Genomic DNA, 17,421 nt, shown 5'->3' with positions numbered 1-17,421 from the left:
TAATAATCAGAGGGCCACACCAGACCACGCAGTTTCCTAAAAAGTCTGTATCCTTTCACTGCAGCACTCCAGTGACAGGAGCCATCCCACTACCCATCTCTGTGATCCTTCTCCTCTCACCTTTTCCCATCACCAGCAGGCTTTGTTATTGTTCTGTAGATAAGAACCAAGTAAGAAAAGCTGCAAAAATGTAACTAATACGAGCATTGGCTATTGTTTCCCATTTTACTACACTATATGGAAGTCTGCTTCTGACCAGCTGTGCCATTTTGTAATGCTCTGTTCACATCCTTAAAGCTGTGGACAACAAAAATCACTTTTCTAAAGATTAGAGGCATGTGTTACTCTGACTGGAAAGGCTAGTCCTGAAAAAAATATTGCTGGGTGACTCATAAGTCTTGTTCTGTAGGACATGAGAAGAAGACATCAAAAGTGAAGGCCCGTTAGTTCAATTAAGAATAGCCATTTCTCACATATTAGATAGGATTTGTCAGGCTGGAGCACAGAACTGGTCCAATGATCACAAGTGAAACACCACATAATACATGAGAAATACATTCTTGTGAGTAGCCAGATCTGTCAAAGCTGTTACAGCTTGTTGTATCAAAGACAGGTAATGGCTTAAGAGTGGCAGAGAAGTGTGCCTGAAAAGGTAGGAAAAGCACCTTGGGACTCTAGCACAGCACATTCACAGCTCCTCTTTTTGCAGCCACCCTCTCCCTCAAATTGCAGGCATGAAGAGGGGATGGGGACATCCCTGCAGTGGTGCCAGTCAGACACCTCTCCTGAAACAGGTGACAAATGTTGAAACAGGAAAAATAGACCACTTTCTACAGTTTGCTGCAAACAAATTCCTTAATGAGTTACTAAAGCTGTGACCTAATTAACCACATCCTGCCCAATTGGGAACTGGAGATGGAAAGGTCTTACTTCACCACTTGCCTCCACTTGCCTTCAATGCACCCCAGCCACCTGCTGGCTGCCAACAGCACAGTGTTGCAGCCAGGAAAGGAGCAGGAGTGGCAGCAAAGTCAGATACATTGCCTGGCAGGAGACACTAGGCTTCCCAAGAGCGAAGGAAGACACACTCACCTTTCCCAATTTATTCTTCAGCTACCTGTCAACTACACCAATCCTCCTTATACAAAGGCACATGCTTTGCTTTGGTCTACAGCTCTATACTGTGATATACTGGCAGTTTGTTTATCCCAATGTGTAAACCTGCTCCGGGTCTGTAGTTTAAATCTCTGCCTCCTCATCATTGTGGCATGTAACTGTCTTCAGGGGGACACAGTTCAGCTGGGGTACTATTTACTGGGCTTGCCACCTCTGGCCTGACAGCAGAGGACTAATTCAATTCTGATTGCCTTTGCCCTACTCAAGTGGCCATGATTTTCCTATTCACCATCAGCTTCTCACTTTTTCTTATTCTGACGACCTCGCAAACAAAACAGGCCACACAGCCTCGAAAGGAAATAAAATCCTTGAGCCTGCGTGCGTTTCCTGCTCTTTATTTGTTTTATACTACGAAAAATGGACAAATTTCAGCACAGAAGAGAAAGGGTTAACAAAGTACCCAGGCTCATGTTTTCAAAGTGACTGGGCTGAGTGATAAGCTCTATGAATTCAGACATGGAGAATCTGCTTAGTTATATGTTAATGTGTGCTTGCCTAAGTTGCTTACAAGCAACCAATCAAGCACACACAATTAGATACTGCAATTAATTTCAGAAAATATAAGTATTCAGGGCATTCTCTCTTCCTCCTCTCTCCTCTCCCTTCCCCCTTAAAAGCCCTATGTAGTTACAGCCTATGATTCATGTTTACACAGAACGTACAAATGACCCTGCCTAAAAACGCCAGTAATTTGCAAGATAGAAATCTTTGGATAAGATACAAGAAATATCTACTATTCTGGGTTCTGACCATTTTCCACCACCCAGCAGCCTGCCTGGTTTTCATTAGTATGCCATCCAGCTGGTTTTCATTAGTATGCTTGACTGACTGACGTCCCACCTCCCCAAGATGCACACTCGTTTCTGTGTTCCCCAATTTGTTGCATTGAATAATAGTATTTAGTAGCAAATGCAGTTTAAATCTGCTTCCACCAGAGATATTATCCATGTATTTAATATATTATCTCTTTTTTAAAGCACACAGTGGTCCAGTTTAATATAAGTTTGCATAATCATTTCATCGTACAAAACTCATTTATATGATATCAGGATAGTAAACATTGTCAGCACGTACCTTCCGAGGGCCCGTGTTCTTCAGTTCAAAGACATCCATGGTGTAGTTGACTCTGCGACCATAGTGGTCAAACTGAACGTTTCCTGTCAATCCTTGTATTCGAACCTACAAATGGAAGAAAAAGTGTCATGAAGATCCAGCCTTATATCCTTTATTCCAAATGTCACACAGTAGTGAAAGTTATCCTGGCTATGTCCTTAGACTACCATAACACTACAATAGACAGGCATTATAAAGCAAAAACATTGGCTACTTTTCCTTTGTATTCCTTTTTCCTGTCAAGCAATGTTCAAAATAGGCTTAGATACACCAGTATCTAAGTGCTAACAAAGACACACAATGGGCTTTCTCTTCTTTCATGCTGTGCAGCTCAACACTTTCCAGCTGCAGGTCCTAAAGAGAAGTGCATTTTTTTTTACCATCCTCATCAATGCTGCATAATATTTTGGATCACATGAAATAAACCTAAACGATGCTCGGCCTGAGCTCATTTATCTTTTTAGCACACACTCCTGTGGATTAAATGTATAAATTGAGTATATATTGCTCATCAAGGTAAACCTGACAACAACCTTGGCCCCAGCAAAGCAATTTACTATCACAGAAGATGGGTGACATGCATAGGGGCTGAAAACTGTTTTCAAAGCCTCAGAGTGCAGAAGAACAGATGTAAAGCCATAAGATTGGCTCTGGCAGTTTTCCACCACCTGTGTCTCATTTGAAACCAGAACTCTTTCTTTTTTTTTTTCTTTCAGAGCTTTACTGGCTCACTGAAGGATACCCAGACTGTGGTCCTCATCCCAAAGAAGCCACGGCCATACTGCTGCTGGCTTTGATTGTATCAGGATCCAGCCACGCAAACCACTTTGGCCAGATTCAAAGCCCTAACACAGAAGCCCGACTTCAAGCTTCTCACAATTGTTACAGATCTGTGCATCTGCATGAAGTATGTGAAGCATACAAAATGCTTTATTTCTATCACTAAGAGTCAGGATGTGGATTTAAGCTACTTACTCCTTCCCTCTGTCCATTTCTATCTCTGCTGATTTTTCTCCAAGACTGAAACCTTGGCTTCCAGGCGCAGAGCTGCCAACTCTGTCAGCAGTCACTTCTCTGCAGTTTCTCCTGAATGGAGCCTGCTCATTTGCAATGATTTAAATTCTACTGCAGGATTTTTATTTCCTTACTGTCCTATTCAAAGGAAAGGCTAAATCATCTTGACAGAGATCTGGAACTTTCTAGGCATCCATATTTATCAGGAATTGAAAATCCTGACATCAGAGAACAATAGCTCTGGGTTATTTCTTTTTAAAGACAAAAAAAACCCCACTACCTATGTGATTTCCCTGGGAGAAATCTATGTTTATTCAAGATGACAGAAACATATTTGAAAGGTTATATGATGTAGCTACACCTTTTTTCTTAAATGGCAATATCTGTATACCCAGGTTATATGCAAAAGCAACACAGGAGCTCACCAGTTCAGTGAAGGAAGTCCCAACTATCTTAACAGAACTAATAGTAGTTTCAAATGGCAGCAGTTCCCCTCTGCTTTCATTCCAAGTTATAAACCAGAACAACCAGAACAGCCCCAGCTGTTTCCAAATGGCAACTGAAAAATAAATTCCTCCTCTCCCATTACTGCCATTGTGTATAATATCTTTCAAGTCATATAGTGAATATCTAGTATCCAATATTCACAGAGATCACTAGAATAAAAAGACGCTTACCTGTTTTAATGTCCTCTCCATATCAATTCCTTGTCCCCATGGGGCCGCAGGGTTAGCAAGACAATCACCAGCATTTCCTCGCCTTGAAATATCAATTTTCTGTCTTCTAAGATTACGGAAAGTTTCAGCCATCACAAGTACTCCATCATATGTTAATGCAGATGTATACTGAATAGATGGACAAACACACCACTTTAGTGTTGGCACATCTTTACAAAAATCAGCTGTCTCGGATGTTTCTAGTTTGATTCATCATGCAGCAGTTTCTACACCTTCACTTAGAAAAAATATCTCCTCAAAATCAAAAGCAATTTTGTCTAAGGAATAAATGCAGGACTGAGAAGTGTACATTTCAGTAGCTCCAGCTTTAAAACTGTATTTCTTAAGGGTAGAGAAATTTGCCTCTGAAGAATTATTAAAAGAAACAAATCAAACTGGAGAAATTAAAGTCTTAATTTTTTTTCCCAGTTGTCTTATATGGTAGAAGATAACCCCACCCACCCAACTAACTCAAAAGAAAAGAAAGAAACAGTAACTCACTCAGAAAAAATAACTGAAAAAAAGCATGGCTAATGAGCAGACATCCAGGCTATTGGAACTGTTAAGAATGATCAAGGGTATGTTCTTCCAATTGGAAAGCCTATGTTGTCTACCTAAAAGACAGAGGGCACTGAATGGTCTGTGTTTCTACACTAACTACAGTAACTGCTTTAGGTTCAGAACATGCCAAATGAATCTGTAGAGCAAGTCTTCAACAGATGTTAGCCTGGAGCCACATAAACAAAGGGGCATTTTCTCAGTATGGTCCTCTGATTGACATACTGCACCAGGAGATGTTGTTCACATGCCCAGGGCTGCTATAAATAGGCCCTCTTAACTTCCAAAATTTAAATTTACTTTCTCAAGTCTGATTTCCTTCCTTTCCTTTGTCTTGCATACTATAAGGTCTTTGGGACATGGTTTATCTTTATAATCTCAAATTTTGGTTATCCATAGGTGAATTATGTGCAATTCAGATTAATCATACTGACTTCTCAGAAGCAGGCAGCACAATTGTGTTCATGTGGCAAGGAGCCCTATAGGCTAAATTGTTCCTGTCACCAGTATTTGGGGACGTCTGCATGCCATAGCCCACAGCATCCTTGTTTTTGTTTTTTGTTGTTTTTTTTTTTCCTGCAGAACATGAATTTCTTGAATATTCACCGAATTATGTAGCTATGCTTTCTATTATCTATGTTGATACTTTCTCTAGACCTTACCAACCCACCACTTTCCCAGCCAAGGGAGGGCTGATTGCTTATCTTTGCACAGTGCCCAGCACAAAGGTACCTAGTCTCAACTAGGTCTTATATGCATTAGTACATATAATAACAGAACTATTTTGACAAAGTCATATTTGTAGCTATGCTGTGATTTGCCTGCCAAGAAAATTACAGGTGAGAGAAACATTTTGTTATCCATCTGTGAGGGATTAGGCTAGAGGAACACTGGGATGTAATTTCACTGTAAGATCGTGCCTGACAGTGCCTACAGGTTTGTGCCTGCACCAGGTTTTGAGGTGGATAGAATTTCCAGAGGAAACTCCAAAAAAAAAATTTAAGGGTAGTAAATTTACAATTGAGGTTGTGTCTCATATACAGAAGATTTCAGCTGTCAGGAACGTTCTGCACTCTAAGTGAATCTAGATAATTAGATTAATTCATGTAAAATTGGTGGAAATTAAGTTGTCAGTTAAGCATTTGACCTTTAATTCCTGTCAGTAAAGGGATGAAGTTGGAGAATAAGTGACAAAGGACATTAAAGTACATCAGTGAAATGTGTTGCAGTTTGTGTTTCTATCATACAATCATAAGGATAGGCATAACTAATTGCTACTAATAGCAAGATGAACTGCCTTCTCCTCTGCCTAAATATTAAGGTCTTCATTCATGTATTCAACAACGTTAATCAGAAATTAGAACACTTGAGTGGTATCTTTGGTAGTGCTTCCGATCAGCCGGTACCTTTGGTGGGGTCTCGGATCCTGGGTATTCTCTCTGGTCCAGCTTCTTCCAGCGCTGCATCAGCTTAGTTACCATTGGGGTACTAAAATCTACTAGCTGAAATCCAGTCACATTGGCTCCTCCATGCATAAATCTCTCCAGAGAAATATCTTTGAATCCCTAGAAAATCAGTTTAAAATTTTGTTTGTCCTCATACCCCACTGTGGGTCCAATCTGTTCTAGGTCAGCAAGGGAGCATAAAGAATGTACAGCAGCAGGTTTCCATTAAAAGCCAAGACTTAAAACCAGAGAATAATGTTGAACCTTTGTTCATAATTTCCATTTGTGTAATCAAGAATGAAACAAAACCAAGAAAGAAATTTCTCACATTATTGCTAGGGTGGTCTTGACAGCTAAGCAACACATTGCTGGGAATGGCAGACAGTTTTTGTAGAAACGTCTTTGGCAAATCAAATGAAAAGTGCCTGCAGAATATTAAAGCCTTAATCTAATTTTCATCAAAGTCAGCAGATTTGAATGAGTATTTTACTAGTGCTTTAACCGATATATCCCTGTTTCTTTGCATGCTTGCAATGTATTTACATTACTGTGTAAATACATTTATTCCAGATACATTGTTTAGGCTGAAGGTGTCTGAGATAATGAGATAATATAATAGACATTAGATGGCAGAGACAGCACATGAGGATCTTTGTGCAAGGAAAATATAACATGAGAGTCACACTTTTGTGGAACATGATGGTGGTAGCTCTCAGGTCTGCTCTACATCTAAAGCCTAGGGTGACCTCCAGAAAGAAAAAATACAGTACACATAACACCTGACTTATTAGTTTCTCAGGCTAATCTGTTCAGCATGTATAATGACAAATTCTTTAGTAAAATTTGCCTTTAGAGACATAACTGAACATCAAGAAAATGCATAATGCAAACTGCTAAAGCAAGCTAAGAAGCAAGCATGAATCTTTCTGCTCCTTTCCTAGCTGCTATGTTTAATGCTAGCTCAGAGGTATCTGATTTTTGTTTTCTTAAATTCCTCTGACTGGCATTTATCAGTGTAAACAGAAGTGTATTATCACACTTAAACTAAAAAGAAAGACTTAGGAAAAAGAATTGTGGGGGTACTGATCCAATACCTCAGTGTCAAGTATAGAGAGTTGATTCATGTCCTAAAGGATACTGACAGTAAATATAAAATATGATGAATCAGAAAGTCATATTGCTTACATTATTGAATGGCCAGTAGATAGCAATGTGTGCCCCTACTGAAGTAGATGAGTAGATGTACCTGTCTCCACTGTATATCCCACTCACAGTTCACTGCAACATCCGGTTGCTTGTTTACAGCAACTATTTTGCATGGAAAAAGTTACTCAGGGAACTATAAATTTGTAATGCTGAAAACCTAATTTGTAAGACCTAAGAGAATAGACATGTCTCATTTAAAGCACCTGAGGTCTTAAAAATAATCTGATGTGATCTTAAGTTAAGGAACAAGTACAGCAAAGCACAACAAAATATTTCATGTCAGCTAAAATCCTTGAGGCAGAGTAAAAAGAAAACAATTTAAAGCATACATTAGAGACTGTCCTACATTCGCTGTGCTTGGCCAGGCAGGTGTTTCGCCTTAAAGAATGGGTCAATTTTAATAACGAAATATTGCATTTACTCTTTCTTTGCCCTCTTCTGAACATTATCTGTATGAATGTGCAGTTTAGATTAAAAATACTGAACTAGTAATATGACTGGAAATAGCTGATCTTACAGTAAAATGAATGTTCCCTGGAAAACGTAGAAAAGTTACCTCGAGACTTGTTATGTTAGTAATATTGAAAAGATGAGTCAAAAATGATAGCATAGTTCTGTAAATTCTAATTCAGCCACAAGATACACTTAGCGGTCCTTTATGCTACATTGATTTTGATAAAATTTAAGAGGGTAACATTGTGCCCTTCTTGTCTAGATGGCTGTAACAACAAAACCAAGTTCTTTTATGCACCATAAAGAATGTATTATGCGCAACCACATATTAGTGACAAATGGCAAATGTTGTGTGAAGTGCTATAACTTCAAAGCAAAACTGACTGTTCCACTTACCGAGCAGGGGTATAATTCTAGAAAAGTATCTTACCAGGTTAGCAACAATATAATGGTATCCTTTAACATGTTTTCCCACGCTCACAATCTGTGGGAGAGAAATAAGAAAGAAAAAAGAAAAAAACATCATCATATTGTTTTCTCTAGAAAGGTGTTTTCATAGCTAGACAGATATAAATTCTGAAATATATAACACCAGCAATGTAATGTTGAGAGACTTTCTCCAATATGGTAGCTATAACTTTCCAAGTGCTTAATCATGGGAAGCTAAAATGAAAGTGAGTAAAGGAATGAACTGGTAATCTAAGTGTCTTCCCTATGATTGGAAATGTTACTGCAGTATACTATTTCATCAAATAGAGCAATTATCTATGGGATACAAATTCAGAAGGAGGAGGTCACATATTAGCTAGAAAGCCTGCCCAGTGATGTACCTTTTCATTTTAAGTAAGTGTGGAATTTATGAATCAAGCTGCGTTTTCATCTCAGGATCAAAGCTGTTTGCCCTTGAGGTGGTCAAGTACTATGAGTGTTATTCAGCTCTTAGTAATACGCTAAAGACGTTGGGAACAGGCATGAGCAAGGACAGAGCAAGAATGGACAGCAAGGCTGCCCTTGAGTGTTTAACCAGAATGTAACACCAAGTGATGCAGAAAAGGAACAACCATGATGTGCAGCTGCTACAGTCCTGATATGGCAAGATCAACAACAGGGTTTAGACAAAAACTATGTCAACACATGCCCATGGTGCAATGCTTCTTATTTAATGTGCTGAAAATCAAAATGAGGAGAGAATATTTTGTCAGCAGAAAACAGCATTAATAGTTTCATTACAGATTAAAGCTGTTTTTACAACAGAAACTAACAGTACCGCCTGGAACATGGAGCTTGCATTCAATGCTAATAGAGTCCTTTGAACTCTTATTTTTGATAGTTTACCACTTGTTTAGAAACAGTCTGCTTGCAGTGCAAATATGTGAGTTTTCTTCTCCTGATGTACTCATCTCCACAAATATATTTTAGCTTCCTTCCAAATGAATAAACAAGGTACAAGTTTTCCATGTGGTGCAGGTTACTCAATGAGTAATGGGAAACTTACAGATCTGCCTCCTTTCCTGCATTGAATTCTTAGCTCTAGGCCCTGTCCAGAAGAGTTGGCAACTTCTTGCTTTCATGGATTGTACCTCTTGTTCAACAAGAACAAACACTCACTAAGCCTTGCAGCCCCCTTTTCCCGGTGCAGCAAAAAAAAAAAAAAACTACTCAGATTTTGGAGATGAGAGACAAGTTGCTGAAGGACTAAACAATTAGGCCAAAGACACTGTCCTCGTTTCGGCTAGGATAGAGTTAATCTTCCTTCTAGTAGCTGGCACAGTGCTGTGTTTTGCATATAGTATGAGAGTAATGTTGGTAACACACTGATGTTTTAGTTGTTGCTGGGTAGCGCTTGTACTAGTCAAGGACCTTTCCAGCCTCCCATGCTCTGCCGGGTGCACAAGAAGCCGGGAGGGGAGGGGGCACAGCCAAGACAGCTGATCCAAACTGACCAAAGGGATATTCCATCCCATGTGACATCATGCCCAGTATATTAACTGGGGGGAGTTGGCTGGGGAGGGAGGCAGCAATCATGGCTCAGGGACTGGCGGTATCGGTTGGCAGGTGGTGAACAGTTGCATCACTTGTTTATTTTCCCCTAGTTTCTCCTCTCTCTCTCTTTCTCGTTTTCTTTTTAATTACTATTAATTACTATTACTATTATTACTATTACTAATTACTATTTTAATTATTAAACTGTTCTTATCTCAACCCATGGGTTTTCTTACTTTTGCTCTTCCGATTCTCTCCCCATCCCACTGGGGTGGGGGGAGTGAGTGAGCGGCTGCATGGTGCTTAGGTTCTGACCGGGGCTAAACCACAACAGACACCCAAAGATCCAGGATCTAAATCTGGATTAAGACCTGGAAATGCTTGATTCCTGGCTCTGTTTTCCAGTAAGTCAATTTGCCTCTACAGCAGAGTGGAAGGGAAAATCAAATGGATGTGGTACAGGCATCTTGTGAGAACTGTTTTGATGTCATTATCTTAAAGTAATAAAGTGAGTAAGCAATTTGTCTGTTATCCTTTTTTTCCCTTCCTGTTTCCCAACCTCTACTTCGTATTTATAGTCTGTAGCTAAAATGATCTCATTTAAAAAGCCAAACATAAGCTAAAATAAGCCCCAAAAGAGACCACCCCCACCCCAAGGGTGATTGTCACCCTTCATATAAATGAATTATTTTGGACTCAGTCAAGCTCCCATTAAGATCAGTGATTACATACCAGTGCTACCATTCTACTGGTGGGCAGCAGAAAGAGAAATCACACTTTTCCCTAACACCGACTCAACACATGTGAGGAGGGTGCTGTCAAGCCCTATTTTTGCACTGAATACAACGGGTTCAAGCCCCTGCTGTTTCTATGGCTTCAACAGGGATGTGATCCCTGACACCAATATGCTTTTGCATATGTGCTCCTTCAGCAACACATGGTACCAAAAATATGTTTGCCACCTCATTACAGAGGAAACTGATATAGATTTCTAAATAACTACAGTATCACAGTTTGAATGTAAGTGGACTGACACAATTTAAGATGTACATGACATGACAACCAGATCCTCAGCTTGGGCAAATCACTGCAGTTCCCTCTGAGCTCTTAGAAGCTGACGTAGCTTTGGCAATTAATACCCTTAGTGATCTGTTCCCTTGTTTGGTTTCGTAACATAAATTGTGATGAGCGTTGCAATATATCAGTCAAATAAAGCAAGCACATGATCAACCTGCAACCATTGAGGTACATTACATACATGTCCATAGTTGTGACAGCCAAAATGAGTAAATACTGCAAATGATTAACCAGATTTGCTTCTGTGCTTGCTGCGCTAGCAAATGCTTGTAGAAATAGCTGCAGAATTCCTGGATTTAATGTGAACAATACAGAATATTTTTGGAAAAAGCCTGAATTTTTCAGTGTATTCTCTCAAAACTTGTCTCTTAGGGTGAGTGATAAAGTACGCATTTATGTATCATCTAGTTGTCTTAACTTCCTTCATCGTCAGTGGAAAGAGCAGGCACTTTGAGGAAATGATTCATCCTATCCTAAAGCACATGTCTAAAATTAATTAGACAGCTTGTGCCCTGAAAGTGCATATTTTTCTGCACTGACTAGAAAAAGAGTTGATGATGATTAGCTCTGATGTAGGCACCTACATTTTATATCCTTAATGTTAACTGAGACAAATTTCACCCTAAGAATGTTGATCATGCAGACAGAGAAGAGAAATGATGCTATATGGCTTGTATTTCCAACCAAGATTGGACACAAGTCTGAATTTGAAAATATTTATGGTTATTGATCAAACACAGTTTGCAAAATAGGAATTGCTTATGATTTAGGAAAAAAGTGCCTGGTTAGTGAAACAGCTTTCTGCAAGCATCTCCTACTTTTGAATATCCAAAATATACATACAGTTACCTTCCTCAAATACTCAAAGCTGTAGATTATGAGCTATGAAACAGGATATGAATTCTCGTTCTCTGAAGAACCACCTTTCTCTATACAGTACTTCTCCACTGAGATAAATTGAGGCAATGCACTTAAGTCTTTTGTAACAAGAGAAGGAGTTTTTGACTGCTACTTAGTCTGTAATGCAAACTTTCACACTTTTATTCTCCATTCTTTAACTGGTTAGTGGTGACTAGAGCTTTAACAGAGATCTCAACCATTCCATACACATAACAATAGATATTGCCCTGAACCACAAAGTAAACAGATGAGTGCTGGTGAGTGAGGGAAGAATACTTCTCTTCTATGGCAGAGCAGAGTGGGGTGGGTAAAAGATCCAGCAACTCTATTCTGAAGGGGAAAAACGAGTCTGAGATTTTGAACAGATGAGAACACGTGCCAGAAAGCCTTTGCTATAGAAGTTCATTAAGTCTGGGGGCACCTTAAAAACACAGGTATTTCCTTGTGCACCCCTAAATTCAGACCAAAGGGCCAAGCTCAGACACAGTTCAGAGACAGGGCAGAGTTGCATCGCCTAAAATCTACATTAGCAAGCAGCGAAGTCTGTAGGATAGAATTTGTACAGCAAAAGTGTTGGTGCTATGGAGCTGGCATCCATGCACATTTCAGGGTTTTACTCTGGACTATCTCTAACCTGGTCTCAAGACACACTCACACTGGATGCCAGTGTACTTCAGGGGTGCTTCTGGGCACATCTTGTTTGGCATCATCAAGAAGAAAACCAATTAATGTATTTTGAGTCCACGCTTTATGCGAAACATGGCACAGTAAATGGCCACAATCAAGAAGTTCACTTTAAAAAAGCTAAGATGTTCTGTGGACCTTTGGGCCCCACTCTCTTCGAGAGGCCCTGAGCATCTGTGGAGCAGGTGGCAGATCCATGTATACCAAGAGGTTGAACAGTGAGAACTGTCTTCATTTCAAAAGGAAGGCCCTGATGAGAGGGTGACGCTGTCACAGGCACCCACAGTGGCTCTGCCCAGGGAGCAGGAGGTCTGGCTTGGTTCTCAGCCCAGCCAGCTGCAAAACCTGAGGCAGGGCTAGGCATTGAAGATGGGCTTTGCCAGTCATGTTAGCAGTAATACACCATGAAACTGCAGATATGATAGGTCAGGGAGGACCCTCTGTATGTGTCCTTTTCTTTGCTTCAGTATGCTTTGGTTCAAAACTGTCCTAGTGCCAGGAACCTGAGCAAGTGGGATCAAATCCATTCCTCCCTCTCAAATAGTACTTCTTCACTTACACCTTCTAAACATTTATTTTTGCTCTGTACTCCCACTCTTGATGTCTCAAACACCACACAAAGATACTACACCTGGCTTTTGTCGCAGTGAGAGTTTAAGGTGACCTCAGCTTGCTCAAGGAGATTCTGAGAAGCAAGTGTTGGGAAGGGGGGAACTGATTTGTGACTTCTTTGGGGAAGGATGAGAGCAGGGGAAAGCAGGATGCTGCACTGGCTTTTGTATATAGATTTGCATGTTTTAATTAAATGACCAAGGTGGCTAGCACCACAGTTGGAGCTCTTTTATACTCTTATTTGTAAAACTGAAGAAATTATTAAATAATCAGCACAGTTCTGAAGAAGAATGAATAAGAAAACACAATCCGCTTCCCAAATTACTATTAACATGAAAAACAAGAGACAGTCCATGTATTATCCAGTAGTCACACTATTAGTGAACACTTCATTTCAGTAAATGCAACAGGATAGAATAAAAAAAAGTGAAATAATACGGCCATTAGGCTATCAAGGTTGTTTCAGAATCTAATGCAACTTCCCCCCCCCCAATATCGTTGTATACGTGAGTGTTTCCTGAGAGGTGAACTTTAAAAAAAAAGAAATCATCCTTAGGCCATGTTACCAAATGCATTTATATATAAGACACTAAAAAGGACAGTGCATTGTGAGTATTTCTAGTTGCTGATCTACCATACTGCAATTAAGAAAATGCCTTATTCTGATTTCAGTGATTCCAGTGATAATCAAAACTAACTAGAATTATACCACTCACTTTAAAGTGTGGTAAAAGCAGGGCCAGTGAGATCTGAATCCAGATTAGGCTTTAGATAAAACTCTGAACTTTCTGGCTTTATCATACAATACTGCTCTTTCCATTTAGCTGAACAATAGCCTGGCCTAGGAAATTCAGAAACTATTCCACTATTGAAAAGAAGAGCTATCAATGAATGCTTTGATTCTTTTCTTTTTTTTTTTCCCCCAGGAGTGGCAAGTTCACTGACTTTGATAAAACCATTTCCAGACTTACATCAGCATCTAAACAGAATCAGGCCCCAAGTCATCCTCTGTTCTCTACTACTATGAAATGGATATTGCATATAACCAATTTTAAAAGAATGCTTAACTTCTGTAGCATGAAATGTCCCCCCGTTATGATTTCCAGAAGATGGAGGTCAGTACAGCTGGAGTGAAAAGGGCTTACTTTCAGTTAAATCTCTTCAAAGGGTGATAGCTGTGCATTACCAATGGGTCTTTAACAAAGGTTTTCCTCTTTGCTATTGTGTCACAATCCACTGCCTTAAGAAAAAGAACACCTGCAATAAAATGAAGTCTGCCTAACACAATATAAGAAGTGTGGAGACTTGTTAAAGATGGGAGATTGAGACCTGACCTGAAATACAGAGGCAGAAATGGTGATGATATAAACCAGAACTGAAATGGAATTTTATATAATATCTGAAGCAAGGATAAATCTTTTATAAAGCCATTAAAAAAGAATTGAGAAACAAGCTTAATTTTAACAGCTAGTGTTTGTGAAAGGGCAATGTTGTTGGGGAAAGGGAGGACTGTTAACAGCCTACAGCCACCAGAGAGGATGTTAAAGAAGGCAACAAACAAAGCAGAAGTGGCTCCTTACAGATCCGTTTCTTTCTCTGTTGTGAAGGCAGGCGCTAAGTCGGCACAGCAGAGCGCACACCTGCACCAGCGTGCACACCTACCCCACAGCTGAGCAGAGGGGAAGCATGCTTCCCACACAGCCCCCGCGCCCACGAGCAGCCGGCAGGGCAGAGCCCTGTCTGGTGCAGGCAGCTGCTGGGGAAGGAAACCTGGAGAGGTGGCTCAAAGGCCATTAACCAGTGCCCTGAGCATGGCTGGTTGCTTTCTTCTGCTGCTGAAGTTGTTTGCATTCAAAGCTTACTCCTGTGAAAGGCTCGCTCAGAGCTAGATGGGATATGCAGACTTGTAGGGGAAAGAAGGCAAGGAAATAGAAAAAAAGGGTAAGAAGAAGGTAATTTTACAAAACTCCCAAACCATTTGGATTCATCCTTTGTCTTCTATCGCCTATTTGTTCTTTCAGTAACTGAAATAACCTATTTCTCGGGTCCAAACCTCATCAGTTGTGTGGTGCAGTGACAAAATGTGCTTTTATTACTGTGCAGTGTGGGACTATTATTGTGTGCAAAATCGCAGCTGCTTCACAGAAAATGAGCCTATGCAGAAAGTCCCTCCTGGCTCTGCCGGGTGAGGAAGATGCTGGTGGCAGTACCGGCAGCTGGCTGCCTCAAGGAGAAGAGCTATCAGTGTTGCTTAGAAGCAACTCCATAGACCTGTAGGCAAAAAAAAAATACATGGAGAGAAAGGAATGATGAGGAAAAGGCACTTTATTAATCTCCCACCCCCTCTGGGACTACGAAAAGATACACAGAGACCTACTACTACGTCCCTGAAGTAGTCTAAGTCCAATAATACTGCTATCAGCCCAAATTCCTGTGTGCCATGCACATACCAAATTCTTTGGCTAATGATTTGCTCCTGTGGTTCTGTGTGAGCAGAACTAAAACTGCGTTTTGTTTATGCAAATCAAAAAGATACAGAGGAAAACTGGAGACAGTGAGAGACAAGGGAAGTCCATGCCATTTCTGACTCAAGGGATAAATAAATCCTCATTACACAACTAAACAACATGTAAAAGCAATGAGATCGCTCGATAAATACTCATCTGTGTTGTGTTAGTGATCCTTTGTGCCAATGTGCTGCTGCATTCATGAAAAACAGGAAAGCAGAAGAAATTATGGAGGAATGATTGAGCTAATATTCTGTTTAATTAGTGTGTCTGGTTAATTTCTGTCTTCCTGTAAGTACTATGTTCAATTTACTAAAGTATTATGTTCTAATTTATTATTAACTTACATTAATTATGCCAGTGATCTAAATATAATTTGCAAAAAAAAAGCCAGTTGCTAGCTTCAATTAGTAGATACAATGGAAATTAAGATAAGAAAACCCACATTTTTAAAAACAGCAAAATTTACATCTTGATCAATTTAGAGAAATTCAGCAGTCAAACATTACTTTTCCAGGTTTAGCACTCCGGTGGGAAAATATTAAGAGTGGACCAAGAAGGAGTGGAATATGTCAGCTTCTGTACTCTTTTCCACTCACACATTTATTTACTTTTGTTTTGATAGTAGTAATAATAATAATAACAATAATAATAATAATAATAATAATAGTAATAAATCTTGCCGTGACAGCCTGCTCCATTTTACCCATCAGAGAGATTTGGTGTTCAGTGCTAACAGCTACGTATCTCAAGGCTCTTTAAGGCTGGGGAAGCTGAGGATCAGCAACATCAAACAACACATTGAAAAACTCAGTTAGTCAGACAGCTATGAATGGTGTCCAAGACACTGTGCAGCTACTTCCCTATCATGGTTGTTAATAAGTATTGTTAGCTATTATTAATTAGAGTTTATTGGCTTGTAATTTTACAAGATAAGATTAATGATAGTAATACTTTGCCATGTGACAACTTTATATGCATGTTTAATTTTTAATATTGCAGAGTACATCCTTTTTATTATTATGTATCAATTCAGCTGTGTACATCGAAGCATTAAATATGTGCCAGATGCTCCATAGCAGTTTTCACCTCTGTGTTTAAAGGCACATACAGCCCTGGATGAGCAGTGAGGCTTGATCTTGCTGATACAGAGCACTGATAGAGCTGAGAGAAGTGGTGCTGGTCTACCGGGAAACATCCCATTTAGTTCTTATGGGGAGAGGAGGGCAGGGAGCAGGAAAAAAAGACTCGAATCAGCCTGTCTGGTAGACCAGGAGCCAGACCGATGATCTCTAACAGCAAAACTGATTTACTATGCAAAATTCAGAAGAAAATGCTGCTCACAGTGCACACTTTGGAAGATGTCTAACACACAGAGTGCTGAGGTTTGAACTTTGAGGTTGGATGGAGACAGGTGGGAGAGGATGAAACTGCTACTGATGGAAAAAGACAGGAAATCCATTGCCATTCTTGCAGAAAGGGAAAACATTTTTTTGCTGAATAGAGTCCTGTGTATGTTCATGTGCGTGTATTTGTGTATCTGTGTGTACAAATATAGAAACAAACACTGCAAATGTTACTGCATATGAAAAAGCCTGAGAAAACAGAAATTAGGAGTAGCAATATGCTCTTTCAGAAAGAAGTAAACATAAAGGTCCTAGGCAAATGCAATTACAGTTAGCCTGTTTTTTTCAGTTTGCTTTGCTGAGCTTTGCTTTGCTTTGCATGAAGGTCATTATGGAGACACAGTTAAACTCAATTCCTAGTAAAAATCTGCTCAAGAGGAGTCTCCGAAATAAAGAAGTAGCAGCAGAGCATTTAGTAGCAGAGAATGAGAAACAAAAACACTGGAGAAGCATGTTTCCAGGCTTAGTGAAAGATTTTTTTAGATGTGGTCACTTGAAGTAGCACAGAGGTTGATCAGATCACCCTGGTACTCCTTCTGGCTCTTTCTGATGCAAGCACATTATGGGTTTG

General features: G+C 39.8%; 1 protein-coding gene across 6 annotated transcripts in view; it reads right to left on the bottom strand.

Annotated features, from left to right (window-relative positions):
* GRIA4 (glutamate ionotropic receptor AMPA type subunit 4) overlaps window positions 1-17,421 on the bottom strand; it is a 231,288-nt gene that overhangs the window by 73,830 nt on the left and 140,037 nt on the right. For all 6 annotated transcript variants that reach the window (XM_075082009.1, XM_075082000.1, XM_075082037.1 and 3 more), the window contains exons 5-8: window positions 8,112-8,165; window positions 5,984-6,142; window positions 3,981-4,148; window positions 2,251-2,355 (exon numbers count right to left, since the gene is read on the bottom strand). In XM_075082009.1, the coding sequence (XP_074938110.1) occupies window positions 2,251-2,355; window positions 3,981-4,148; window positions 5,984-6,142; window positions 8,112-8,165 (486 nt within the window). The remainder of the gene's footprint in view (window positions 1-2,250; window positions 2,356-3,980; window positions 4,149-5,983; window positions 6,143-8,111; window positions 8,166-17,421) is intronic.

Source organism: Phalacrocorax aristotelis, chromosome 1 (assembly GCF_949628215.1).
Source record: "Phalacrocorax aristotelis chromosome 1, bGulAri2.1, whole genome shotgun sequence".
NCBI lineage: Eukaryota > Metazoa > Chordata > Aves > Suliformes > Phalacrocoracidae > Phalacrocorax > Phalacrocorax aristotelis.
The sequence above is the reverse complement of the archived record's forward strand: the minus strand, read 5'-3'. Positions and strand labels throughout refer to the sequence as shown.